Source organism: Cyanistes caeruleus, chromosome 1 (assembly GCF_971803275.1).
Source record: "Cyanistes caeruleus chromosome 1, bCyaCae1.hap1.1, whole genome shotgun sequence".
Taxonomy (NCBI): domain Eukaryota; kingdom Metazoa; phylum Chordata; class Aves; order Passeriformes; family Paridae; genus Cyanistes; species Cyanistes caeruleus.
In genome coordinates this window covers 107,109,841-107,135,259 of record NC_141701.1, presented here as the reverse complement: position 1 = coordinate 107,135,259, position 25,419 = coordinate 107,109,841, and the positions used below count along the sequence as shown (strand labels likewise).

The window sequence follows — 25,419 nt, the reverse complement described above, 5'->3', positions numbered from 1 at the left end:
TAAAAGGAAGTAGTCTATTTTTATTTCTTTTCTAAAACTTATTTTAAATTAAGGAAGACAAGCTGGTGCTTGTAAAACCTTACAAAAAGCCAGGCTTTCACACACCAAGTCTCTTTATTCTACCCACAACTCCTTCCCACCATCCTTCTTTTCCTCCATCCCCCGTCCCCACCTTTTCCCCGTCCCCACCTTTTCCCCGCCCTCTCCCCCCACGGGCTCGCGGCGGGTCCTCCGGGCCGCTCGGGGGCGCTGTCGCGGCCACGTCCTGGCGCGCGCGGCCTGGCGCGGCCTAACCAAGAGGCGCCTCCGCCCCGCCGTGTTCGGGGCTCCGCTCGCCCGGGGCTCCCCGCCCGTCGCCGCTCCGCGCCCGGGGCCGCCCGCCCGCCGTCATGAAGCTCGTCAGGTGAGCGGGTGGGCGCGGATGGGGGCGGATGGGGGCGGATTGCCCGCGCCCGGCCGCGGCGGCAGCGCCGGCCGAGCCCGCTCGCTCAGGGCCGCCCCGCGCTCTACCCCCACTGCGGGCGGGAGCGGGAGCGGGCCGGGATGGGCTGTGCCGGGCCGCTCCCGCCCCGGGACTGCGCGGGTCGCTCGGCGAAGCCCCCTTCCCCTTTTTGGGGGGAAACCCCCCGGCCAGGGATAGCGTTGCTTTCCTGAGATTGTAACGATTTTTGAAATGGATCCTTCTTTGTACAATAATGGCCGTTTCGCCTGGAAGTAGATGCTGGATCCGGCAGTGTGTCACTCAAGTGTCCCAGCTCCCGGTGGCTGGGCAGGACGTGGAGTGTGGCACTGAACATCCCCAGCAGAATCTGTGAGCGTCGTGTTTGGGGGCTCAGGATGCGGAGCTGCTTGGTGCTGCCTGTCGAACGCGTACGGCTTTATGTGGAAGTGAACATTGGTTTGGGGTTTTTTAAAACAAGTTCTTAATTCCCAGGTTTCTAATGAAGCTGAGCCATGAGACTGTGACCATTGAGCTGAAGAATGGGACGCAGGTGCACGGAACGATCACAGGTACGGCAGGACGGGAAGATGCAACAGAATATTCCCCGTTGCCTTTCGGCAGACAACTGGCAGCCGCGGCTTGAATGAGTTTTTTGTCCTGTGCTCCCTCTTGCGGGGACCGGCACAGGAAAATGCTGGAGATGGGCTTTGTAATTCATAGCTTTGTGTGCAGGCGCGAGATGTGTTTGTGTTGCAGAAGAGTCTGGATATTGTCGGGGGCTGCTAGAACAGTGGGGAGCTGTGACCAGCCACTCTCCATAGGCAGCCACGAAAGTACTTGGGAATTTCAGTGGGTCACGGATTGTCTTTGCTATGTAGTAGTGGGTGAGTGAATCCGTGGTCAGAGATTTCTTTGGTTTAAAGGTTCTGCTGGGAGCCTCTGAGCCCAACTGCAGCTTTGCCTGCAGACAGGCCCGGGGGAAAGGAAGCAAACTCTTCCAAACTTTGCTTAGTGGTCTCTTAGAATTTTAGTAGCACGGTCACGGAGTCACAGAATGGTTTGGGTTGGAAGGGACATTAAAGATCACTCAGTTCTAACCCTTTGCCATGCACAAGGACACCTTCCACTGGACCAGGTTGCTCGAAGCCCCATCCAGTCTGGCCTAGAACACTGCCAGGGATGGGGCATCCACAGCTTCTCTGGACATCAGCTGTTCCATCTGATATGGTCTTAAATTGGTTAAATTCTGCATGTAGGCAGTTCTAATCGAAAAAATAAAGTTAATTATTTCTGTTGAGCACGGTTTTTGTTAAGGTGAATCTAGATGGAAATGCATATTTGCATATGTTTGATTTCATGAGAGGCGGGTTTGAAAACGCAGAGCTGGGTGTGGGATACAGAGCAAAGAGGAATCCTGGCCAAGGGAATCTGCTCCCGCCCTGTTGCCAGAGGTCTGGCCTGTCGGTTCTGGGAGTGCCTGATTGCCAGGTGCTTCTTTCTGAGCTGAAAGCCAAGCTGAAAGTTGCAGGGAATTCTGTAGGTTCATTATGTGGTTGTCACCTATTAAAACATGTGCAAGCTATTTTATTTGCATTAATAACTTCAGTGAGGGACATTGTTCTGAGTGTGTTCCTGTGAGCTGTACTTAGCATTGTGTTTAATGAGGCAAACCCTCACGGCTGAGCTGAGGAAGCTGCTGCATCTCCCTTCCTAAATTCAGCCTCAGGAAGCTTTCAGAAGCTCTTCTGCCCAGGCACTCTTGGAGAAAAAAAAAAAAAGATACCATTTCTGTTAAGTTTGAATTTTATTCCAGAGGATTGCTGAGGTGCTTTTTTGGCCAGTAGCAATCTGTGGGTATTTGGCAGAGTTCAAAACTGGCATTATTTTGCAGCCAGGTCCATCAGCTTTGATTAGAGCTGACTGAGCCACCTCGGTGCCCGATTGCAGCACGCTCTGCTGAGCCCAGCCAGGTGGGAAGCAAGCACACTGCTGGGCTCCTGACCTTACTGCTCTTTCAGGCTTAATTGTCAAGCAAGGCCTCTCTCATTTTCTGCTAAGAATCTGTAAAAACATTGCACAATCTCCTCTTCCTCCCCGTGCCAGGGCAGGAGCAGGGATGGAGGCAGCTTTTGTGTAATGCCCCTCATACCAACCAAGGGACTGGGTCGGGTGGAGCTGTGTAAAATCCAGAGGGAGCGGGAGAGGACAGAAGAATAAAATCACTGTTATTTTGATCTTCATAACTGGGGATCACATCCCACCTAAAGCTCTAGATATGCAAAATAAAAACTTCTGGGGTTTTTTATTATTGATTGTCACAGCTGTTACACAGTACATGTGTCCAACTGAGATGTTTTTTCCAGTTTGGGATTATGCATAACACAATATAGTGTGCACAGTACTGATTCTGTACAATTATTATGTACTCAGTGTTCTCAGAGTTTGTAACCACAGTGTTCCTTGCAGTGGGGTATTTTATGTATTTATATAGAAAATTCATTCTGGTGTTCAGTGGATTTTATCAGAGAGTAAATGTTGCTTTTGTGGTTGAATTTTCCTAAGGCTTACAGAAAAAGGAAATGATCCAGGTTATTTTTCCTCCTGCAAGGTTTGTTTTCCTTCTTTAAAAGGACTAAAGATTAGTATTAGCCTTTTGTAAGAAGCAGTAGTTTAGTTGTTGTTCAGAGGAGTTGTTTTAACCATTTACAAAGCAGCTATTGTCAGGACCTGGATAAAGATCTCTAACCATGAGGAGCTAAAGGCCTCTCATGGTAACTGACATAATTCAAGAGAGAAAAGAGATGTGGTTGTATTCTGTGACAGGCTGAAGTAATTCATGAGTGGTAGAAGGAGGTCTTGATGAACAGGATAAATCTCATTTCACGTGCATACTTAAAAACACATAACAAGAGACCTCATCCCTGAAATCAGGCTTGTGTTGTTTCAGGAGTGGATGTCAGTATGAACACACATCTCAAAGCAGTGAAAATGACACTGAAGAACAGAGAGCCCGTGCAGCTGGAGACACTGAGTATTCGAGGGAACAACATCCGCTACTTCATTCTGCCAGACAGTTTGCCTCTGGATACTTTGCTAGTGGATGTTGAACCAAAAGTCAAGTCCAAAAAAAGAGAAGCAGGTGAGTTTGTGCTTTCCTAGTCTGTGTTCGTTCTGCCTTTGTGTGCATCTTAGTACTGTGAGTCTGAAGATGTCTAATTTGAGTGTCTGAACATCTGCATTTGGCATTAAATTCCTTCATCGAGGGTTTGACACAGCACTGGCTCAGTCTGCCTTGCCCACCTCCTTGGCATCTGCAGAGCTTCATTCACGTGAAGTTGTGTTATGGCTTTTCGTGCATCTATTTTTAAAAATGTAAATGTTTATCAGCTTGAGTAAGTCTTAACCTATCTGAGTCTTACAGTTGGCACCCAAAGAAATTTACACTTCCTCTTCTCCAGGTGTCTGTTTCCCCAGTTTGTTTGAGGAGCTTCACACAGATAAGTACAGGATAGCATCTCAAATGGTGCTGAATGGTTCATTGAAATTTGGTGGGGGATGAAAATGGTATCTCTGAATTTTGAGAAACTTAGGAACTTGAGGGAATAGAGGCTGTATTCCAGTGAGTGCATCTCCAGCTTTGGCTCCCAGTGGTGTTCCAGTCTCTGCTCTTTTACTCTTCCTGAAACTTTCTTTTCAAAGTGCTGCTGAATAAAAATCCTTTTCCCTAGAAGCCTAACAGCATAGACAGTAACTCAAGTTTAATCCACACTACTAAAGATGAGTCTCCAGTAAACCCCAGGAAATCAGCAGCAGTATATATTTTGCCCACCAGTTAGTCTGTGTGTTTTTAAAACAGTGAGCTGTAAGTGAAAGCTAACTGTGCTGTAAAATCATGTTGTACCATTTCTCCTGTAATTAGTGTTGAAGTATCTGAGTGTGCAGGGTGTTCTGCATTGGTGAAGAACCTTGGCTGTGCAGCACCGAGTGCGAGCGCTGCGGCTGCTGCCTTGATAGGGAATAAGGACAAAGCTCCCAAATGGGCTTTGCTCCTCTCAAGTTCATTAAAAACAATCTGACCACACGGAGAAGTGAGTGTGGTTGGATTGCTTTTTTTCCTGAATCTCATGATGTGTGAGCAAGAACAGCCCTGCTTGGTGTCAGCTTTGGGGAAAGCAGCCATGATAGCTCCAGTTACCTTGGTTTGATGCTCCCTGCATCCACAGTGTGTGGAAGCCCGCTCAGACCTAAGCTATGCTGTGCTTTGCCTTAATCCATAAATTCCCTTGGTTTCAGAAATGTAAAACCCTTGCTCTGTCCTTGGCAAGTGGTCAGGAAAGGGCAGGATGCTGGCTGGGGTGTGTGTGCCCTGTGTGCCTTGGGTCCAAGCGTGCTGGCACTTGGTGAGCACAGCTGCTAGTGCTGTCATCCTCCAGCTGGGGTTCATGCTTCCATGGATTTTACAGGGCTGGTGTACCACCAGCAATATATGACACCTTGCTTATGTCAAATTTGTCTCTGCTCCTTCTGTCTTCTGCATTTCTAACCTCTGTCCCAGACTAATTGTCACAGCCTGCTCCTTGAATGTGGGTGCCAGTGGGTATGTCCTAGAGAGCCACCCACTTCTGCAGAATTTTCAGTATCCTTATGAGCCCTGCATTCACAAACATGTTTGAAATGAACCAATAATCTGAAGTTTTTAGAGTGTCCTTGCAACCTGTTGAGTCACATTTCTTTGAGAGAGAGAAAGATGTGAAGGCACATTATCATCTTATGGATCATAAGGCATTCAGCAGTTGCTTGTGGCCTGTACTGTCCTATGATTCTGTCTTCTGTTTACAATTAAATACCAGTAATTAAAACTGGGAGCACACAGTCAAGACCTTTGCTTTAGAATCACATCTTCAATTGGCAGAGGCATCACTGAGACCAGTAGGAGCTGTTGGATGCTGGGATCCTTTCAAAATGCTGACCTTCTATATGATGGGTTTGGGAATTTCACAGCATGTCAAAATATGCATTTCTCTCTGAAAAACTAGACTGTGTATATGTATGTATGGGGTTCCTGAAAGATTACCCAATCATTTGGGAGCAGCCAACAGTTTTATGCACTTGTTTTCTGCAGTGAAGCCAAGGACAGTAGTCTTGGAAGTTGTATACTGGAAGAACTAACAAAAAAGACATAAATATTGCCTGAAACTTAAGGAGCATTAACAGACTTAATGCCTAAATTAATGTCTTATCACAGGAAAGGAGTGTGGTTAGACTCAATACAGAGTGTTTTAACCAAAATGAAAGTATTCCTGGGTCTCACTTGATTTACCCTTTTCCTTTTATCTGCCAAGTTGCTGGAAGAGGCCGTGGCAGAGGCCGTGGCAGAGGCCGAGGTCGTGGAAGAGGAAGAGGAGGCCCAAGACGATAACTTCTCATCATGCAACTCTTACCAAATTCTGGGCAATGCAGGCTATTTTTTGTACAGGTCTTGTTTATGGTATCCATTTTTAATAAACTGAAATGTGAAAAGGTGTCTTTCCTTTGTTAGCAAAGCCTGGGGAGGGAGGCAGTGTGCTGTTTCTGGGGCTGTTGGACTACATGGATCTTCGTTGTCATTGTCGAGATTTTGGCCACCCCTGGAGGCTGTACAATTCCTCTTGCTTTTTGCCCCAGAACAAGAGACTTGTGTTGTGCTTTAACAATGTTTGCAATTAATCCCTCTTTTCTAAGGCACTTGCCATCTTCTAATGGTTACATAGTTAAGACAATGTGTTAAGTACCCCTGTCCCGTGAGTGTGTCTCTAATACTGTTTTTTTCTAAAATTCATAGATATAATTTTAATGTTTTCTATTACATGAAGCTTGCAATTTAAACATGTTGCTTTCTTTATAAAACATTTACACAGGGAAATTAACCAGGTCCATAGAACTGCTGGATTGTTACATCTGATGATTAAAGAATACCTGGATATAAACTTTGTCAAAGCTAATTATATGGCATACTTTTGTTTGGGTGGGGCTCGTAAAGCAGCTTTATCACAGATACCTTCTTTAGTGTACTTCAAGTACGTCCCTAGAAAATACAAAGTACAGCACAGTGCACAGATGTATACTGGAATTGGAAGCTTTCTTCTGGAGGTGGGAGAACTTGTGCAGCTCACACACATGTGTGCATATATATAGATATATTCATATATAAATATATATATTCACTGCTTTGCTGGACACAAATACAAAAGAAGCTGTGTTGGCCGCATTTATCTCCCAATGCCATCCTGCTGATTTACTCCCATGTAGGAAAGCAATTGCCACATTCTCATTGCCAGACTTCAGCAGTTTCACCTGTTGATGAAATGCAGATGTCACTTCAAACAATGAGTATGCTGAAGTGTCTTGAAGGGTTTGGGGGTATTTGCTGGTACGTTGGTGCAGGAACATGCTTGGTTGTTCATGTTTCCACAGAGGCAGTGCTACAGCAGTGGAAAAGAATCACCTAATCTTGTGTAATGGGCTGATGTGCTGGTTAATTTGTGCTAGGCTGGCATTTTGTGAGCTGCTCTTCTCCTTCTCACCTCTTTCACAGAGGCCACTTTAAGGCTTCATCTTGTTACAGAAGAGCTTTTTTTCCCCCAAACCATTGTGGAACCTCCCAAGAGCACTTTTTGGTCAATATAGCACCCACCATTCTCAACTCTATAAATAGCTGCTACAAATAATGGTTGCTGCTGTCTTCCAGAAGTGCCCAGTCACTGGTGACAAGGGTAAGGTCTTCCCAAGTCCAGCTGTCAGCTTTCATGCAACAGTTGAAACTCGTTCCCTCTTCAGTCTCTTCCTTATAAAAGTCACTAGTGCTCCCAGGGGTATGCACATGGTGGATGCTGCCACCAGCAGCCCGATCACAGCCAGGGCATAGCCTGGGTAATCCTTGGTCACCAGCTGCCCCTGTAAGGGAGAAAAGCAGTGTTGGATCTGTGGGATCTGTCCCAGACTTGGGCCAGGAGCAAAGTGGTGTGCATGGAACTAAACAGCACCTCTGAGAAGCATTTTCAGTCTGTGGCAGCCCACGGCTGCCCTCAGTGTTCTCTGTCAAATCAAACACACTGAAAACTGACAAGAACAGAGCTGCTGACAGCAGGATACGGGAAACTTCAGCAAGCTTTGGTAAAGAGCAGGTTTTGGCTTGATTTGTGTTTCTTAATGAGGTGACTGGGCCCTGACCTCTGTCAGGTCTCTGTTCCCCTCCTGCAGCCTGTGGGCTCATGCTGACACCCAGTCAACAGGCCAGGCCCACCATGAGTCCCAGATTGGCCATGACATGAAAACAATTATGTGCTTTGTTCCTGCATGATGGAAACATTTCCACAAAAGGTTATGAAACCAGTGACTACTTATCCAGTAATAATTGCTCTGTGATAAATGCACAGTCCAGTATTAAGCAAGTGCTCTGGCCATGAAGAAAAATGTATATGAAAATTATGAAAACTATTTTTCCCAGCAGCAGCTCAATTCCGGTAAAGTACCACTAATTTTGTTCAAAGTAAATACAGTTTGAAAGTAGGGGGTTTGGGTCTTCAACATGAATGAAATTTAATTCTATGGAGGATTGATTAAGAATCATAGAGGGAAATTAGTTGATTTTATGGAATCATTGCATCGTCACTAAGTCAAGTGTTTCCTGGTTTTCCATTCCACAAAATCAAGGGATGGCCCTGACTCCAGCTGCCCTCTTTCAGAACATCATTTTCTGGAACAGTGTAGTTAGGAAGAAAGTTTGTATCCTTGCAGGAACTAAGGGGAGTTGAAAACAGAAAAAAAAGCCCAAACCCAAAACTCTTATTTACCTGTGTGGCATCCCATGCTTGGTATTGCAACGTTCCTGTGAGGATATAGTCGGTGAGGTAAAAAATAAATAGGCTTATAATGAGCAGTGGACTAACAAAAGCCCACATAATTTTCCAATACCAGTTTGGCTTGCGTCCAATCATGGTGTAAAGATCTTTCTCAAATCTGTTCAAAAGAAAACATTTTTGTGAAGAAAACCAAATGCATATTTTTGAGACTGGCTACTCAATCAATACTTCTTCTGAGTTACTTCAAAAACCACCTACAGAATCGAGTATGTCAGATGAGAGAGTACAGTTGACGACAAATGAGCAGAGAATTGCTATCTGAAAAGCTGGCTCACCAGAATCACAGTGAGGGGGAAATCAAAAAAGACAGTGAGGTTTCCAAAAGAATCCCAGGTTACAGAGAGTAGCTAGAAATAGGTGCAGCAAGGAAGTTCTGCCTGAAGCACAAGCTAGGGCTGTTACTGGTGTCAGCTGACAGAAGCAATAATGCTGAAGAAATGTGGAGAAAACAACTGGGTTTGCGTAGCTGAGCGTTGTCAGTGCTGTTACCTGACTGTCTTTGAGGAAGTACTGACACTGGGAATGGTACCTAAAAATCTCACAGGAGACCTCGATCTGACTTGAAGGCTTTGAACTCATTAGGGAGGAAATACCCATGTATGTGCCTGGACACCTTCTGTGCTGGCAGACTAACAAAGCAAATGCCAAAACCTTTCCTTTCAGCTGTTTTCAAACACCTTTGCTGTTCAAAACTCCTCCTGATTCCAGAGCTCCCTTTTACCCACGAGGATTGACTTGGGAGACAAACAATGTGTGAGGTGACCACCTTTGAAACCAGACTTACTGGCACTCCTGTGCTCGTGCTGGATTCCTCTCATGGCAGGAGCAGAGTTTTGGCAGAAGTTGCTCCTGATACCAAAGACAAGAGCAGAGAGCTGTGTGTCCAGCTCTTTAGTACTCCCCTGCCAGCAGAGACGTTGTCAGCCCAGCCTGGCCCCTCACAGCCCTGAGCCAAGGCCCTATAAGGGGTCTGCAGGGCAGGGGAGACCCCCACCCCCTTGCTGATCCTATAGCACAGAAGAAACATTTATCCCAAGGCAGTATTTTTATTCTTGGCCCGTGGTGGCTCCCCTAGCTGTCCCACTGGGAAGGAAGCAGGGCTCCAGCTTTTACCTCCTTATCCCATAGATGTAACACACAGCGATGGTTTCCACCAGCACGATGAGCAGCAGGGAGAGGGTGGCTGCGTAGTCATTGAAGATGTCAAACCAGTAATTTCCAGCCTCCATGGTGAAGATCAGGCCAATTATACAATTCATGAAACACACAACACCTGTGTGGATAGAACAGGGATCCTGCCATTACACCTGGAAGTTTGCGTAGGGAAAACGTCATGCTTGTGACTAAGAAGCTGCTGGGATTTCTCCTGAGCAGCTTTCTCTGAGTAGGATTTCTTTTCCCCTGTGGAAAAGACTCCCCTTTGCACATGTGACTCTTGTTTAACTGCTGCTCCTTAGACCTGCAAAGTCACAGGACATCACTCCCAGACATGGCCAAGAAAACCAAATCTTAGCTACAGCCTTGTCACACATGCATGCAGCATCTGCTGTTGGCACTGGGCATCCAGCCAAAATGGGTTTTAAGGCAGGACAACCGATTTCCATGACCAGACAGAAGCACGTATTTCTTTTGAACACTGAGGTGGTTCACAGTTTTCAGAGTTGGGATACTGGCGGTGTGACTGAACAGCTAATTGCTATTCAGCTACACAAGTGCAACTATTGCCATTTGTGTCCTTTTGAGCTTCACCAGTCAGCACACACGAGTCTGAAGGAGCTGGGATGTGTCAGGAAGCCTGGAAATACACAGCCACGGCTGGCCTGGTGCTTTGGGAGCTCCCAAGGGAAAGGATGGGCAGGATTTCACAAGGGCAGGCAAACCCTTCCAGCAGCATATTTGCTATTCTCTGTTCCACCGGAGGTCAGAGGGTGGAGTGCCACTCCACTCAAGAGCAGTGGGACACCACAGCTGCTGCACTCTCACCCCCAGACCCACGTGCTCAGCGTGTGGCCTGTGCTGCAGCCTGGCAGGTGCTTACCTGAGATCACCTCCTTGGGAAAGCGGGAGGCAATGACCTTGCTGTCGGTCAGTGGTGTGAGGATGGCAGCCGTGTTCCCCAGCATGCTGCCAATGCCCAGCATCAGCAGCATGAAGAAGTAGAGCACAGAGTACAGCTGGGGCACCTCCATGTTTTTGATCGCTTCCGAATAGACTATAAATGCCAGTCCCGTGCCCTGGACAGCCTGACAGAGACAAGGGGAGGAAACTGAGCTACAGGCAGCTGCTCAGCTCGCTGAAGGACATATGACAAAAGAGAGTGACCCTGTGTCATGGCAAGGTACACCTGAGGTGTGGCTTGCACAGCAAAGGCAGGTGAGGTCTTCACCGGTTTATCCCACGTGCATGGACACTGGATGCTAATGACTCAGGTGAGCCCCTGCCCCACCCTGAGGGGTAGAAATGATCCCCAGCCCTGGGCAGGCAGCTCCTGGGCTCACATGGGGTGTATGAGCTTATTGGGAGCAAAGGAGACACCACAAAGTGGCAACTCACCGTGTCTAGCTCAGCTTCCAAGCTGCAGTTTTTAATCTGTGGTGCTAATTGGGCATACTCCTGTGGGTAGGTGGTCATGAGGTAATCTTTCATCTCATTGAGGTTGTCTGCTGTTAAAGAGCCTTCCTCCAGGTCAAAAGCATTCAGCAGCAGCAGGATCACCCTAGGAAGGATTAGAGGAATTTAATGGCTTTCAGGCCCAGGACACCTCAATCCCTTTTCTCCATCAGCTCTGTGGGGATGCTTTGCTGGCTCCAGGGCTTCAGTCTCCTTGAGTGAGGGCAGCACAGAGCTGGGACACGGGCAACCTTGTGCTCATTTGTGCCTTGGAGGGAGCAGCTCCTGCACCCACACTGCTACTCCCAGGCAGGTATTTTGGGTGCTGGCCAGTGCTGGCTGGTGTCTCTTCCCCTTTGCCCTGCGGTCTCACGTCCACACCCCACCAACTTTAAAGTCTTTTGGCAGCAAGCAAGGACTAGCAGCTTGGTTTCCTCTCTGATCAGCAGATAGATTGAAAGCTCTAAAAATATGAGCAAATGTGTAACTGCTGTGGGCCCTGCGCCAGGGACTGCACGCAAGCTTGCAGCTACAGGACACAATCCTGCAGGCTGCTGGGCACCTGCAGAGCAGCACAGCCAAGGAGGCTGAGCTCCTGGAACTTAAGGACTTAGCCTTAAAAAGGGGGATCTGAGCATCACTGCATTAATTAATCAGCTCCCCCACACTCCCTGGAGCAAGAACACAGGGAAAAGTGCCTCTGTGACTTGCCCAGGCAAGCTCATCCTCTTGACCAGGCCTATGCCTGGAAGCAGCACCCGGGTGTCAAAAGGCAAAGCGCTCTGACCTTTCATCTCAGGCTTCATTGCTTTGAATAGCTCCTTTAGCTTTATTAGAGCAGTATCAGCTCTGGTCTTGGGGTAGTGCTGGCAGCGCTGTGTGCTGTTATTTATTTACCTCCCCCCTCATCTGCCCAGAACCACTTGCAGCAGAAAAACAGCGAAACAGTGGGCTCTTACTTGTTGATACAGCTCTCGTAGTTAAAGGTCGCCTTGAAGCCGTAGATGGAGAAAGTGACAATGCTGGCAAATATGGAGGTGGTGCTGTTGATGAGGGACACGATGATGGCGTGTCTCTGGCAGTTGTTGCTGGGCTCGTTGTAGCTGGCAAAGGCAATGAGGCTGCCGAAACCAAGGCCCAGCGAGAAGAAGATCTGCGTGGCAGCGCTGATCCAGGTCTTGGGGTTTGACAGCTGCTCCAGCTGCAAAAGCGAGATCAGAGAGCAAGACCATGAAGTTCCACAAAATGTCCAGCACTGCCCCTTCCGGCCTGCAGGAATGGGGACAAGGGCAGGGATGGGGCCCTTTGTGCATTCATTGCAGGTCAGGGGTGGTTTTGGGCAGGGTTACTGCTCTGACTGAAAGTAATAGGTTATGCTAATGGGAAAGTCTTTTTCTGCAGGAAAAAGCAAGCAGCTTATGGGCACCATGGCAGCCTCCAGCCACTGCCAGCTGAGGTTTCCAGCTGCCAGTGGCTACTGCTGCAAAAATTCAGGATAAAAAAAGGAGGACCAAGACCTTTTAAAAACTTACATGCTCATTAACTGATAATGTTTCCTGAAAAATTTAATACCATTTTTCTGTACCTTTGGTGTGAACATGTAGACAAGCCCATTCACAGCTCCATGAAGTGTTAATCCTCTGATGAGATATATGATGAGAACACAGTATGGCAAAGAGGCTGTCACATAGACAACCTGGGGAAAGAGGGTAAAGACTTTGGTCTAAAGAATACGTAAAACAAAGCTAATCTGCTATGCCAGTCTCACTTCACACAAATAATTTCCATTATTTTGTTTGTTATCCTGTACTTAAAGAAATATTATCAGACAAATCTAACTTTATATTTACATTTTAGGGAAACAAATTTTTAATAATACTGAAGACCTGTGCTACTGTTCCAAGCATCTTCTCTTTGACTGGAAATCAAACAAAAATCTAAAATATTTGCAGCATTCACAAACTCAGTTCTGCATCATTTGGTAGAGTAACACCAGTTCACAACTATCTACCAAAAACTCGTCAGGCCAAGATCATTCATCATTTGCTGTACAAGGAAGGCAAGCAGAGCTAATAAAAGGTCAAAATCAAACTTGAATTTTATCAAATGGAATCAAAATTTAATTGAATCAGTTGCAGCAAGTTTAAGAGGTTATTACTAATTTACAGTCTCTTGGCTTTCTGTATTTGGCTAAGATGATTTGGGGATTACAGCCCTCAGTTTGCTGCTTAGTGCAGGCTCAGCCAGGACATTGGGGTTTTTCTCCCTGCTTCCTCATAACTTCTGCTGTGAATAAAAGGCAAGCAAAAAATGCCCAGTAGATGTCTTGTTTTTCTTACTAAGACCAGGGAATAGACATCTCCTGACACGGCTCTGCTGGGGCAGACAGCTTTCCTCATGGCCAGCAGTCTGACAACTTTTGCAGAGAGCTGGCTGTGTGAGAAGAGGACTTCCCCGGATTATGATCATTTTTTCAGTATCACTCAGTGTTTTGATGGCTCCTGCTCCAGCTGCAACTCGACAGGGCAGTAGGGGCAGCGGAGCTCGGTGCTGCGGGGAAGATGCGGTGAGCCCAAGGAAGAGCAGCCATCCATTCCTCCCTGCCTGTCCGGGCTGGGCAGGGCTGTGCCCCGCTCTCACCTTGCCGGTGGAGGCGGTGCCGCGGAGGATGCAGAGGTAAACCACGAGCCAGGCCAGCGTCAGGCACAGCGCCTGCTCCCACTGCACGCTCCCGCTGGCCTCCAGCGACGGAGAGATGTTCAGGGTCTGCCGGTACCAGAAGTACTGCGTGGACGATGTCTTCTCGCACTCCTCCACGTAGCCCGTGCGGTTGCTGTTGAGGGGGCAGGTGGCCCATGGCAGGGGGTCCTGGCAGGAAGGGGCATGCGGTGAGTGCGGAGCGGCAGGGCAGGGAGAGCCGGGCTGACAGCGGGCAGCAGGGAGGATGGTGCCAAGGGCGGCTTTCTGCCCGGGCTTGCCCCTCTCTGCACGCTGCTGCCCAGGGCTGGGGAGGACCCTCTCCCCTGGGGATGATCTCTTTTGACACCGTCCCTTGGGAATGACCCTCTCCCCGAGGACTGATACTTTCTCATCCTTTCCCCTGGGGATGATAATTTCTGAACCCCCTACCCAAGGACAGATCAGCTCTGTCCCGATTCCTTGGGGGTGACCAGACTGAGCCTCTTCAACCCTCTCCCCTGGGGATGACACTCTCCAAGCCTCTACCATGGGCCCAAGCCTCTGCCCTGCCATCAGACAGGTCCATCCCAGGATGCAGGACACCCTGGCACCAAGGTACATGTGACCAAAGCGTCACAAGCCTGGCCTTGACCTGAATCCCATGGTGAGGAAAAGATAACGGCCAATGATTCTGGGAAGACCATGGAGGAGGACACGACTGCCTCACTTTTCCCTCCAGCAAAGCCCTGGGTTTCTGGAGCATTTGACTCTCCTCCACCTCCCCACTCCCAGCTGACAATGGTGCCATGCAACATGCAGCACCTATGCAATGACCCTCTGCAGCCACAGTGCGGCCAAACTGGGCCCTTGGGAGCCCACACACCTGGAAGGAGTGGAAGAGGTACCAGAAGGCCCAGGCATTTATCACATTGTAGTACATGGAGAGGAAGAAGGAGACGACAACACTGGCAACTCCTGTGGGTATGGAGGGAGACACTTGGTCAGCTGAAAACCCCAAAATTCCCAGGGCTCCATAACATCTGTGGGGTGTGAGAGCAACACCACCATGGCTGACAGAGGAGAGGCTTTGTTCCTGCACAGCCATGCACACAGGGCGTGTCCCTGTCACTGTAGTCATTGCCTCCTCCTCCTGCCAGGACTGTCCTGAACTAGATTTGATACTCTGGGCCCTGGGGAATGAATATTCAATGTATCATTAAAAATAAAATGTGTGCTTATGCAAATTAATGATAGCTTGGGTTTTCAGAGTAATTTAATAACAAAAATGTAGCTAAGAATGGACACTGGTAAGTGGTAGGAAATTAAGGCACCATTTTAGCACTCACGTTGAGCTTATTGGGAAGGTGCTGTCAGGGTCAAAGCCCAGTGTAGGCAGCCTCAAGGGCTGGGTTTAGCACTGGCCTTCACACCATGACTTTGGCAGTCTTCCTCTGAGTCCAGATCAAACATTGCAAGCTGGGGTCTGGTCGCAGTGGCCAACAAGGGACAGGGTAAATGCATCAGCCTGGTGAGACTCAGTAAAACCTGAGCTTCCACCTGGCTCTTCTCTCAAAGACAAAGCTCTCCAATCTAAAATCACCCATGTTCCCTGCATGCTGGAAAAAAAAGACGGAAACTGAAAACATACCAACACCACAGAGGTAGGGGCTTATTATTTTCCAGGCACCGATGCTGCCCTGCCGCATTCGCTGCCCCACAGCCAACTCCAAGTACAGCAGCGGCATCCCCTCAGCAATCAGCATGATAAGGTATGGGATCAAAAAGCCACCTGTGAGAACAAACCCAACAGTCAGCCTTCAGCAGAGCAGCAGCAAGATGAACACCACATTGCCCTATTTGTGTTCAAATCATGCTGTCAGTGTCCCAGAGACAGGCTGGGTCTGGGTTCTGGTCCTGTCCAGGTACCTTGAATGCTGAGGGCACAGCCCAGTCCTGAAGTACATCTCACAGAGGTTTCAGGCAGCGTCCCAGAGGCTGATGGGCACTGCCTGCCCAAGCAAAGGGAATTTTCCGCAGGGACTTGGCAGGGCTGGGATTTCTGCTGTTAAACTGTGTTGGTCGGCACTGCCCAGATACATCCAGGAGGTTTGAGCAATGCTGGGGGCTGGGGCTGTTAAAGGGTAACCAACCACCCGCCAAACCTTGTAAACGATAATGAGATGAAGAGGACAAGGGAAAGATTTACTTCCCTGTGGGGTGTTCTGCCCTACAGCCAAAGTGCTCAAAGAGAAGGTAACAGCAACGTCAGTGTCAAACAGACTTCTGTTTCAATATGTAACAGAGTTACATATTGAAGTCTGGCCTTGCTTAAAAATAAAAAGTAAACAATCAAAAAACCAAACTAAAAAGCTCCCAAATCCCCATGTTGGGCCCACAAGCCCCAGGAAATGAATGAAGGCTTTTCCCCCAGAGCCCCACTTGTAGGAGCAGAGCCTGGGACAGAGGTGTAGAGACTCTTCCTGCATGGGGCTGCTCATCTCTGCTTCCCTCCACATGGAGAGCCACAGAGATGCTCCTGTGGAAGATGAACAGCAGGAATGCGGAGGTTGACAGTGAGGAGAGGAAAAGGACATTCCCACCCAGCAACCAGGATATGCTTTGGCTTAAATTTCTGCTGGAAAAAAAATAAAATCCTTGTATTCGACCTGGGGCTCACTTCAGAAAGAGCGGCTGACTGAGTTAAAAGCTGGATTTTTGTGAAGGCTTCCCTGATTCCCTTTTTACAGCAAGCCAAAATATTTACGTAAATATATCTTATTTAGGATTTAATCTGTGGCATTAACATTCCTTGCAATGGGCTCTGTGCAGCGCCGTGGAGGAATGAACTCTGTGCAGCAACTGAAGCAAAGATCTGGAAATAAACACAGAGCAATAATCCGGTTTATTCTGGGAATTAATTTCCCACCTCCCAGCTCTCTTGTTATTAACAACCCCTTTGTTAGTCTGTTAGATAACTTCCTATGCTGCAAGGGAGCTGTTGGAGGTTTAAGAGCTCCTGCAGCCGCTCTGTGCCGGTGGGGTGCGAGCTGCCCCAGCAGCCACTGAGGGAGTTCTGCCATGTACCACAGCGGAATCAGCATTAGGCCCTTGCAAAGGTTTTCCACCCTCCCAGCAGCGCTGCCACATGTTTGGCACTGACTGTGCCACCTGGCAAGGAGAAGAAATGCCTGAAGGCATTGCTTCACCCCAGTGTCCCCCCGCAGCTGGGAGTGCCAGGGCTAAGCCTCTGCCCCTTGCTCTGCATCCTGTTTGCACACAGATCTTGCTCTTAGTGCTACTCTTCCCAAAGAGTGGAACCAAAATGTCTCACACAAGTGACTTCTGGCAGCCGATGAAACAGCTCCCTATCAGCCGTGGATCAGCAGAGCTTTACTATGGGCGTTGCTCCCCACGGTGTCGCTGTCTGCAGACACCAGCCCCCAGGCCGGAGACCTGCAGCTGGCAAAACGTGTCCTGGATGGAGGAGCGTGCTCTGGCTCTGCTCAAGGCACCGAGCTGGCTCCTGCCCGGCGCTCAGGGCTTCCTCGCCCCGCTGCAGGCCCAGCCCAGCCCCGTTCGAGCCTGGCCCAGCCTGCTCAGGGACAGAGGAACTGCACCCACGAGGTTTGAATCCCCCCTGCACTCAAGTCACGCTCTCCTCAGGAAAGCAGGAGAGGGAGGAGAAGGAGGCGAACTGCTGATGAACAGAATGACAGGTTACAAAGTCTGCAAATACTCAGGTTACAAATACTCACTGTCATTTGCGATAAGGGCCCTATTGCCCTGCTGTGCCTACAGGGACTGGCTCTGTGCTTTACTACAAGGAAGATGCCAAACAAACTGGGGTCCCCACCTAATCCCAATGCCTGGCATATCCAGCTTTTAAATTCCTGAAATGATGTTCTGTATGCATGGGTTTTGTGAACCCCTGTAAAGCCACAGAATCCTCTTTAAGAAGACAGTGAATAAAACAATTAAGAAAAGCAAAACCTCCTGTCAGGAGTTTTAATTTCACAGTAGAAAGAGCTGCCTTTCCTCACATAAGTGGTGAGAAGAAAAATAATGGAAAGACATCCTTATAAAACATGTTTTTCAGAAAATACTTGGGTGTATCACAGAATCATAGAATAGTTTGAGCTGGAAGGCACCTTTTAAAGATCATCTAGTCCAAAGCCCTTGCAATGAGCAGAGAATATTATTTAATCTTTTATTCAGGTTAACCAAATGCTCCAGTTTTGGTTACATTTCAGAGAATTTTCACCATCTACTACAATACAGATGGCTGGTTAAAAGAATGACACAAAGCCCCCAAAATGTCCAAGTTTCACTGTCCTTCAGGATATCTGCCATGGTGGCTGCTAGTGAGCTGATCACGCGCAGTTTGACTGTGTACAGAAACGCATTTTAGTCTGTGCTAGAGTTTGGTGTCAGACATGAAGTCTTTATCCTTAAAGCATGTGTAGGGGAATACACACAAAATTAATCTGAACTGTCTAAGCATCAGACACTGCAGCATCTATCTTCTACTGACACTTCACCCACCATATTATCTGGATTTTTCTGACCTGGTCCCACAGGATAGCTCTGATGCAGTCTCAGTGCCAAGATGGCTTTTCAAACAGCAGCATGAACCAGCTCCTACCACCACAAGTGCATTCAGAAGTAAGCTACAAGCTAACAAAACAAGCATAAAAGCAAAAAAAGCTGTTTAACATCTCAGTATTTCTTCCTGAAAGGAAGAAAAGGCAGGAGACCAGAAGCAGATGAGGCAGATGTTCACCATGTCCCTTAATGCAAGATTGAGACAGGTCCCGAACTATTAAAACAGATGAAGTATGAGAAGCAGTAAAACACTTGGTTTTCTTACAGAGAGCCTGTAAAACACAGTGGTAGCTGAACACTAGAGGAGATCATTAATACTGGTCCTTAATTAATCTAATTAACTGCCTTTTGATTTCTAAGGAAGAACGGCTGTGGCTTGTATATGCCACAAACATCGTCTTCCTTCAGTTTGAACCAGGAGGAGGATAAACTTTCAAAGAGGATTTCAAAAGTGGGGTCTTTTTGGTTGGTTTATTTATTTTTGAAGGACAAATCAATTTATTCCTCATTTTCAAAAGTTCCTGGGAGGCTTTAGCTGTGGAACTCCTCTTGATTAAGGCATTTCAGCCAACTTCAAGGCAGATGTGCAGCCAAGTTACCATCTCCTGAAGTAAGGCTTTGTATAAAAGACAAGATATTAATGAAAGGTACTTTCAAATTTCAAAGGTACTTTCAAAGGTAATTTCAAATAATGCAGATGATCATTAAGTTAAATCAGCGCAATCATCTCCTCTTCTCGGTATTTTCCAAGTCCCCACAAGTGAATGTTCAAGAACATGAACCAGTTTCTGACACCTTCAGAGTGATTCAGTGGGGCAAAAATACAATAAATTAATACTATGTGTATCTGTATCTCCCACTCTACCTCCATTTTTTTAGAAAACATGAGCCTTCCCAGTGTTTCACTGCACTTACAGAAAGCAAATGCCACTATATTGGGGCAGCTGTCAGGTAAGAACCTAATGCTAAAGAATACATAAAGTAAAGCCACAATAAAACAGATTGTACACCAACAGAAAGCCAGACCTCCTACTCTGTCCCTTGCTGGGTGGACAGAGCATTAACATGGACAATATACTTTTGGACTTAAAGCTTGCCCCCCTCCTCCTCGAGGGAAGCAAGAAAATGTAAACCACACTTACCTCCTCCGTACATCTGACATAAGTATGGAAACCTCCACACATTTCCTAGCCCCACAGCATAGGAAATGCAGGCAAAAACAAACTGTAGGGGATTGTCCCATAAGGGTCGGGATTTCTCCATTGCCATCTTGCAGGCAGAGGTTTCAGCAGAGCCCCCTGCCTTCACTCCCTCAGGTATTCTGCCAACCGTGCCTCACACTCCACGCCAGTCCGGCTTGGAGGGGAGGGAAAGGCGGAGGAGCTACGCTTGCCAATTCCCTATCAAGCCTTTTAATTACTAATCTTATTAACAGGCACATACTGAAATAGGAATGCTGGTAAATAGATTATAGACACACACACAGAACTATAAAATTGGTACTTTGGGTGAATAGCTGCTTGGGTTTTGACTGGCATTTCTGGGAAGGATGTGAGCTGACGGATTTTTATTGACTTACATGCCAACTCGAAGCTGTGAGGAAATAACACTGGGGCTGCCGTTTGGTTTTCAAAATGGGACACTCCTTCCCCACAGGGCTCCCTTCCTACTGAGTGGCATTCATGTGCATGAGGGCACCAGCTTGAATTTGATTGCACAGAAGATGGGTTCCCACACCATTAGGACTGGGTTTAGAGACTATCAGTGCTTTTAGGGTAAGAATAAACAGAATCCTCAGACATCCATCACTGTGCCCTGGTGCTCACCTCAACCAACTCAGCACGCTCCCCACTTCCAAAAGCAGCTTTGAAACACTCCTATCAGCCACACAGGTCCCCAACCTGGTGCACGCTTGCCACACTCAAGTTTGACCCTCCCAGAATACTGCCTTCCCTCTACATACTCTGCATGCGTGTGCCAGTGTGAAACAGCCAGTCTCTTTTCACTTACCTTCATGCTCAAACCCTACTGCTGCAGGTGAACTTTTCTGAGGGATTGCCATTTTAAAATACTTTCAAGCAGCAGGGACTAAATACAAAAGCCAGAGGAAAAAGGTGTCTGTGACCATTGTGGAGGCAGAAGGATCTAGGGGGCCTTTGGATTGTCTGAAGGCACACTGAGGTGCCAGGTCTGAACATGAACCCTGTGTGTTTGGGCCCCTGCCAAGATACACTTTGAGCTCAACCACTTTGGATACGTCTCCCAGTGAATGAGGCTGCCAGCAGCATCTGCAGCAATAAAAAGTAGCTGAGCAACTCCAGGGACTCAGCTTCTTTCCTCTATTTAAACGTTTTTTTTTTCCAGGGCACCTTTCAGGACCATTTTACAAGTAAAGCTCTCTCAGTTGCTGTCAATCTTATTCCTCCAGTGCCAGGAATTTGATCCCTGCCCGTGCTGTGTGTGCTGCTCCAGCATCCCATTGGGCACTGACTGAGCCAAGGCCTCCAGCTGTGGGTGTGGGTGAGAACCCCAACCCTGGGGCCTTTGGCCAGGAGCCCAAGCTGCAGAGTGTGTTGTGCAGTGCTGCTGAGCCCAGCAGCAGTACTCTGGTGGACCTGCTGACCAGACACCTGTATTACCAAAGCCACAAAGTGGGACACCACTTTTCTGTCTGCTAAAAAAGGTGATGGCAAGAGGTTTACACATTTCACATATGTGCATCCATTCTTCGGGGTGTGTTTTAGTGGTGCTAGAGATGGAAGTTGTTGGAAAACATCAGGGGGTGCTAAAGTTGCCTGTAGTACAGTTTTGAGGGAGTCAGTGTCTTTTTTTGCAGTATCCGTGCAGTTCTTGCCTTGCCTGCAGAACTGCAACATGCCAGCTAGCCCTGACAGCATGTCTCATGGGTATAACCTGCTGGAAGGAATAATCCAAGGTAATTTTAAATACATAAGATGTTAAACTGAAAGACACATACAGAGAATATGAGTTGCCCCACATCATGAAAATTTTTACAAATTATTAAAAAGTCAAATGCCTGTCCCTGGCAGTGAGATTTTTTATAAATTATGTGTATAAATAGCTTACAGTATTAAACAGTTTGCTTTTAAGGACAGCCTTGAAAAAATAGCACATCAATACCACTTGGGATGCTTCTGTGTGAATAGATTACTCCTACTGATGAGCATCATCAAGTTAAAGATTTCCTTGGCTCTGTACCTCCTTCCCATTACATTTCAAACTAGTTTACTAATGGACTGGAGGAGATCATGCAGGCAGAGAGGTGTGATGTCCTCATCTCGGGTCAGGCGAGATCAGGAAGTTCAGGTGGAATGAGATGAATCCCTGCCTCTCTCACAAATGTCAGTCTCATCAGTAGCTCGGATCACAGACTAGTGTGAGTTTTTTTAAAGGTGTTCATGCACATAGGCACCCAGCAAAGTGCCTTTCATCTAGTGGCTTCTTGGGACACACACTTTAAATATATTTAAATATGTATTCAAACAGACAACACTTAGGAATTCTTGCTGTGGGACTTTTCTATACACACCTCAGATTATCAATATGCTATTTCTGATGCTGTTCATGATTTTTATCTCCTTTGAACTGCTTTCATTTGGGTTAGGGAAGGGCTTGGGATTTATCTTTAAGGACAAAGATAATCCTCTAATAGACATATGCAAGAAATTTTAATCATCTCACTGCTCATATTAAAGAAGGATCAGAAAGAATTTTTTCTTCCAGTACCTAACAAATCTGAGATGTGGGGTTTGGCAGAGTGGTTGAGAAGGGCAGGGGTTCATCTGAACAGCAGATCAGGGACTGATGAGACTGCCCAGGAGAACTGCCCTATGCAATCCTAATCAGAAGCTGATAAACAAAGCAAAGAATCACATTTCTCACTGAAGCAAAACCTCAAGTACTTAGGTGAAGGTATAAACTGAAAGCACTGATCTTGTGTCTCTTGATGCCAGTACAGTAAAAAGCCAAACGCCTCTCCCAGCTACCTAAAATGCAGACAAAAAGGGACTCTGGAGTCCTAGCAACAAGTTAGGGGCCATGATTTCAGGGTGTGAGAGAAGCTTACACTTTGATTGGCAAAAGTTTGGAGACAAGGGAAGAAATTCTACTTTGAATTTGTTTGATTGGCAAAAGTCATGGAAACAAGGGAAGAAATTCTACCAGGTAGCCTGGACTTTCATTGTGCTACTTCCAACAGGTATCACTATACAGCTTAGACCTAAAAATAAACCCCCTGGGCTTTCCTTGATGAGCCAGACACTCAGGAGAAGAACAATGTGTCAGGAGCTCTGGTGTTTAGTATCTCCAATTCCTGGAGGCACTCACTTCCAAATGCAAACACTGCTAGTGTGTCAGATGACTATCAAAGCAAAGCCATAGAGCCTCTACAGCCTCTGCATGTATTTACTGATGCTGTCAAGGGAAGCAGATATGCTGACAAGGGAGTAGTAGCTTCCACATATGGGTTTTCTGTTGGGATTCACTGTTCATAGTTGCTACCCTAAGATGCCTGTTTCCTAACCTTAAGAGAAAGAAAGAATCCATCTGGATTTCCAGATTTTTGACAACTCATAGGCCATGACAAGTGTTGGGAAATTGTTCTATGTGTAATTGGAGATTACAGTTACTCCTCTAAGCTGTTACTAGGATTACAATTATTCCTTCCATTTTAACACTACTTCTTGCTGCTCAGTTCCAACTGTTGATGATATCCTTAAGTTCTGTACCCTGAAGTAATTTTCAGCCTCTTAATCACCCTTAAAACTGTTTCACTTTATCTCAACCTCCCAAGGAAAGCATGCCTGAAAACAGTCTATTTATTTTCCTTGCTTTTCTTTAGCATCACAGATCTATTAATCTTCTGACTGTGATTTTTTAGGGTACTCAATCCATGAAGCTGCAATCAATGAAGTTTGGATTTGCAGAATTGCACCTAATTCACCCAGACTTCAAAACTGACCTGTGTCAAATGAGTGTCAGAAACAGGCATGTCACTGAAAGACAGCTGGATTACTCAGTTAGTTCTGCTTGTCACCTGCCAGTTCCCACTTTCTCTGTCAAAGCTGGCCTGCAGTCAGGGGAGGTCTCCAGGCAGCTCTCTTATTCACCAGCAGCTGTCAGTCCTGAGCTGCCCTGCCACAGCCCTGCACTAACCACTCTGCATCACCATGACTTACCACAGACACTCCAAGGCACTACATCAACAAGTTCCTAAAAATAATAATTAAAAAATAATTAACAAACAAAAGTTTCTGTTGAAACAGAATGACATGTACCTACCCACCTTTATTTGGAGAAGAGCTGACTCCAAAGAAGTTGCCTAATGAGTCAGGATACGTCCAAGAGGAGACCCTTCTAAGGAGAGCATATCTAGATGTCTTCAGGGAGAGTCTGTAGGCAGCCAGAGCAGGGCAAGAATTCTGGGACAACACTTTTCCTGGGACGTTGTCAAAATTAACAATCATAGGGTAACTCCCTATGCACATTCTCTGCTCTCAAAGTCAGTTAAAAAATAACTATGGTAACAATCATAATAACAGCCCTTACCTGCTCATATACAAACTTACCTTCAAATTACTTCAAAATGTTTTAGAAGGCACATCCTTCTAGACCAGATCAAACCATCTAAGCTTGATCCATTCAGCTGATACCTCAACATGATTCACATTTGCTTCCTGAGGCAGTAAAGATTTCACTGTGGTTTCACAGCATTTCATATCACACAGAAGTCAAGACCTGTCCTTGATAATGCCAGAAAAGGGAGATCAGACTAAGGAATCTTACAAACATTTTGGCTGGACTGAAATCTAAGTTCCAGGAAGATGACTGTGTTTCCCAAAAGCAAGGTATGTGCGAAATGTCCAAATTTCAGCTGTTTTAAATACTAGTCTATCAAACAAGAAGGTGCACTTGCAGGTTAAGTGTCAATGTATGTATTAGTATTCACTTTAGGACATTTTAAAAATGGCTATTAGCCACAAGAGAAAAACAGGTTAATGAGTACTTCATGAACAGTTAAAGATCATTGATTAATATATGGTCTCATTAAGATGGCAACATGCAGGACTACTGGCTCATTTATTAACAATTCTGAAGTCACTGCTGGAACACAGAGCTGTTGGCTGTCAGAGTCAGTACAAGCAAAGCTGAGATGCCTAGATCTCATTCCTATATTCTTCAGTCTGCAAGAAAAACTAAACCAAAACCAAAACCCAAACCCAAACCATCCTGAAAGAGATACGATTTCTGCAGACTAGCCAGTTACACAGAAATTTTCTTTTTAAACATTCCCTTCAGGCATAACTAGGGAATTAACAACTGAAGTAGAAGTAATGGATGATGTCTATTTGAGCACTACAAGGAACAAAGGTTGCTAAAACCAGTATTAGAATTTGCACCTTGGGGAAAAAAAATGAACTTTTAGAAACATCAGGCACTGTCAGGAGAGGTTCAGATGTCATCCCCATCTTCAAAATATTGTACCTATCTCAAGAGAAAAAAAAAAATCACCACAGTATAACACTCCAGGTCCTCTTTGACAGGTACACCACCTATCAAAAATTATGTATTTTTCATCAAGAGCTCCACACAAGAATTAGCCATTCTGCAGCACAAAAAGCAAGCATCACAGTGATCTCACACTCGCTAAACTGCCAACCTGCAAGGCATGAAATCAGAAAGTCTGAGTTGCAATTTTGCAATGCACAGCTCTTTACAAGAATTGCCTTACTCATTTGAGGAGAGGTGTGCACCAATGCTTGCCTACAGCCAACTTACTTCACTGAGACCTAGCCATATACTGAAGCTGACAGTGCACTTTCTTGCTGAGATTTCTAAGCAGGTAATGAAGGCTGATCACAGAGCCAATATTCTAGAGTCAAAGACTGATGAGAAAAGAAGACCAGCAGGAGTCATGAGACACTCTGGCTTTCTTCACCCTTTACCTGCCATTCTAGAAATAGTAATTGATCTCATTAAAGTGAGTTTTATTATGAAGGTAAAACCCACAACATTCACCCAGACAAGTACTCATGCAAACACAGTCCAGAAAGCTCTTTGGTACATGCCTATTAAGAACTTAACATTTTAGTGACTGTACAAGGGGAAAAATAATACCTTTCATTATCTTAACTGTTACTGCATGAGGAGGATGCCACTCTACAA

At 46.4% G+C, this 25,419-nt stretch overlaps 2 protein-coding genes across 4 annotated transcripts; one reads left to right on the top strand and one right to left on the bottom strand.

The window, feature by feature from the left end:
* Positions 1 to 187: 187 nt before the first annotated feature.
* Positions 188 to 6,408, top strand: SNRPD1 (small nuclear ribonucleoprotein D1 polypeptide). The gene is made up of 4 exons (XM_086848154.1): positions 188 to 403; positions 935 to 1,011; positions 3,390 to 3,581; positions 5,785 to 6,408. The coding sequence occupies exons 1-4, from the start codon at positions 390 to 392 to the stop codon at positions 5,859 to 5,861; spliced, it is 360 nt and encodes a 119-aa protein (XP_086704280.1). The 5' UTR covers positions 188 to 389; the 3' UTR covers positions 5,862 to 6,408.
* On the bottom strand, positions 2,806 to 25,252 carry SLC6A20 (solute carrier family 6 member 20). 3 transcript variants are annotated; one of them, XM_086848092.1, is made up of 12 exons: positions 23,540 to 25,252; positions 15,559 to 16,504; positions 15,281 to 15,421; positions 14,516 to 14,607; positions 13,594 to 13,821; positions 12,539 to 12,649; positions 11,913 to 12,154; positions 10,897 to 11,059; positions 10,382 to 10,586; positions 9,457 to 9,616; positions 8,275 to 8,440; positions 2,806 to 7,375 (listed from the first exon to the last, which is right to left on the bottom strand). In XM_086848092.1, the coding sequence occupies exons 3-12, from the start codon at positions 15,393 to 15,395 to the stop codon at positions 7,226 to 7,228; spliced, it is 1,632 nt and encodes a 543-aa protein (XP_086704218.1). In that variant the 5' UTR covers positions 15,396 to 15,421; positions 15,559 to 16,504; positions 23,540 to 25,252; the 3' UTR covers positions 2,806 to 7,225. The 3 variants fall into 3 exon arrangements, with proteins under 3 accessions (XP_086704218.1, XP_023775168.1, XP_086704204.1); XM_023919400.2 differs by lacking the exons at positions 15,559 to 16,504; positions 23,540 to 25,252 and adding an exon at positions 19,377 to 19,596; XM_086848078.1 differs by lacking the exons at positions 2,806 to 7,375; positions 15,559 to 16,504; positions 23,540 to 25,252 and adding an exon at positions 19,377 to 19,596 and having other exon boundaries at positions 8,098 to 8,440.
* Between the last annotated feature and the right edge of the window lie 167 nt (positions 25,253 to 25,419).

Coding starts and splice junctions, on each gene's coding strand:
- SNRPD1 (XM_086848154.1), top strand. Junction 1,012..3,389: donor GGTGCACGGAACGATCACAG/GTACGGCAGGAC, acceptor GTGTTGTTTCAG/GAGTGGATGTCAGTATGAAC. Junction 3,582..5,784: donor GTCCAAAAAAAGAGAAGCAG/GTGAGTTTGTGC, acceptor TTATCTGCCAAG/TTGCTGGAAGAGGCCGTGGC.
- SLC6A20 (XM_086848078.1), bottom strand. CDS start 19,503: ATGGCAATGGAGAAATCCCGACCCTTATGGGACAATCCCCTACAGTTT. Junction 14,608..15,280: donor CCCCTACCTCTGTGGTGTTG/GTATGTTTTCAG, acceptor CCATACCCACAG/GAGTTGCCAGTGTTGTCGTC. Junction 8,441..9,456: donor TACATCTATGGGATAAGGAG/GTAAAAGCTGGA, acceptor TCTTTTGAACAG/ATTTGAGAAAGATCTTTACA.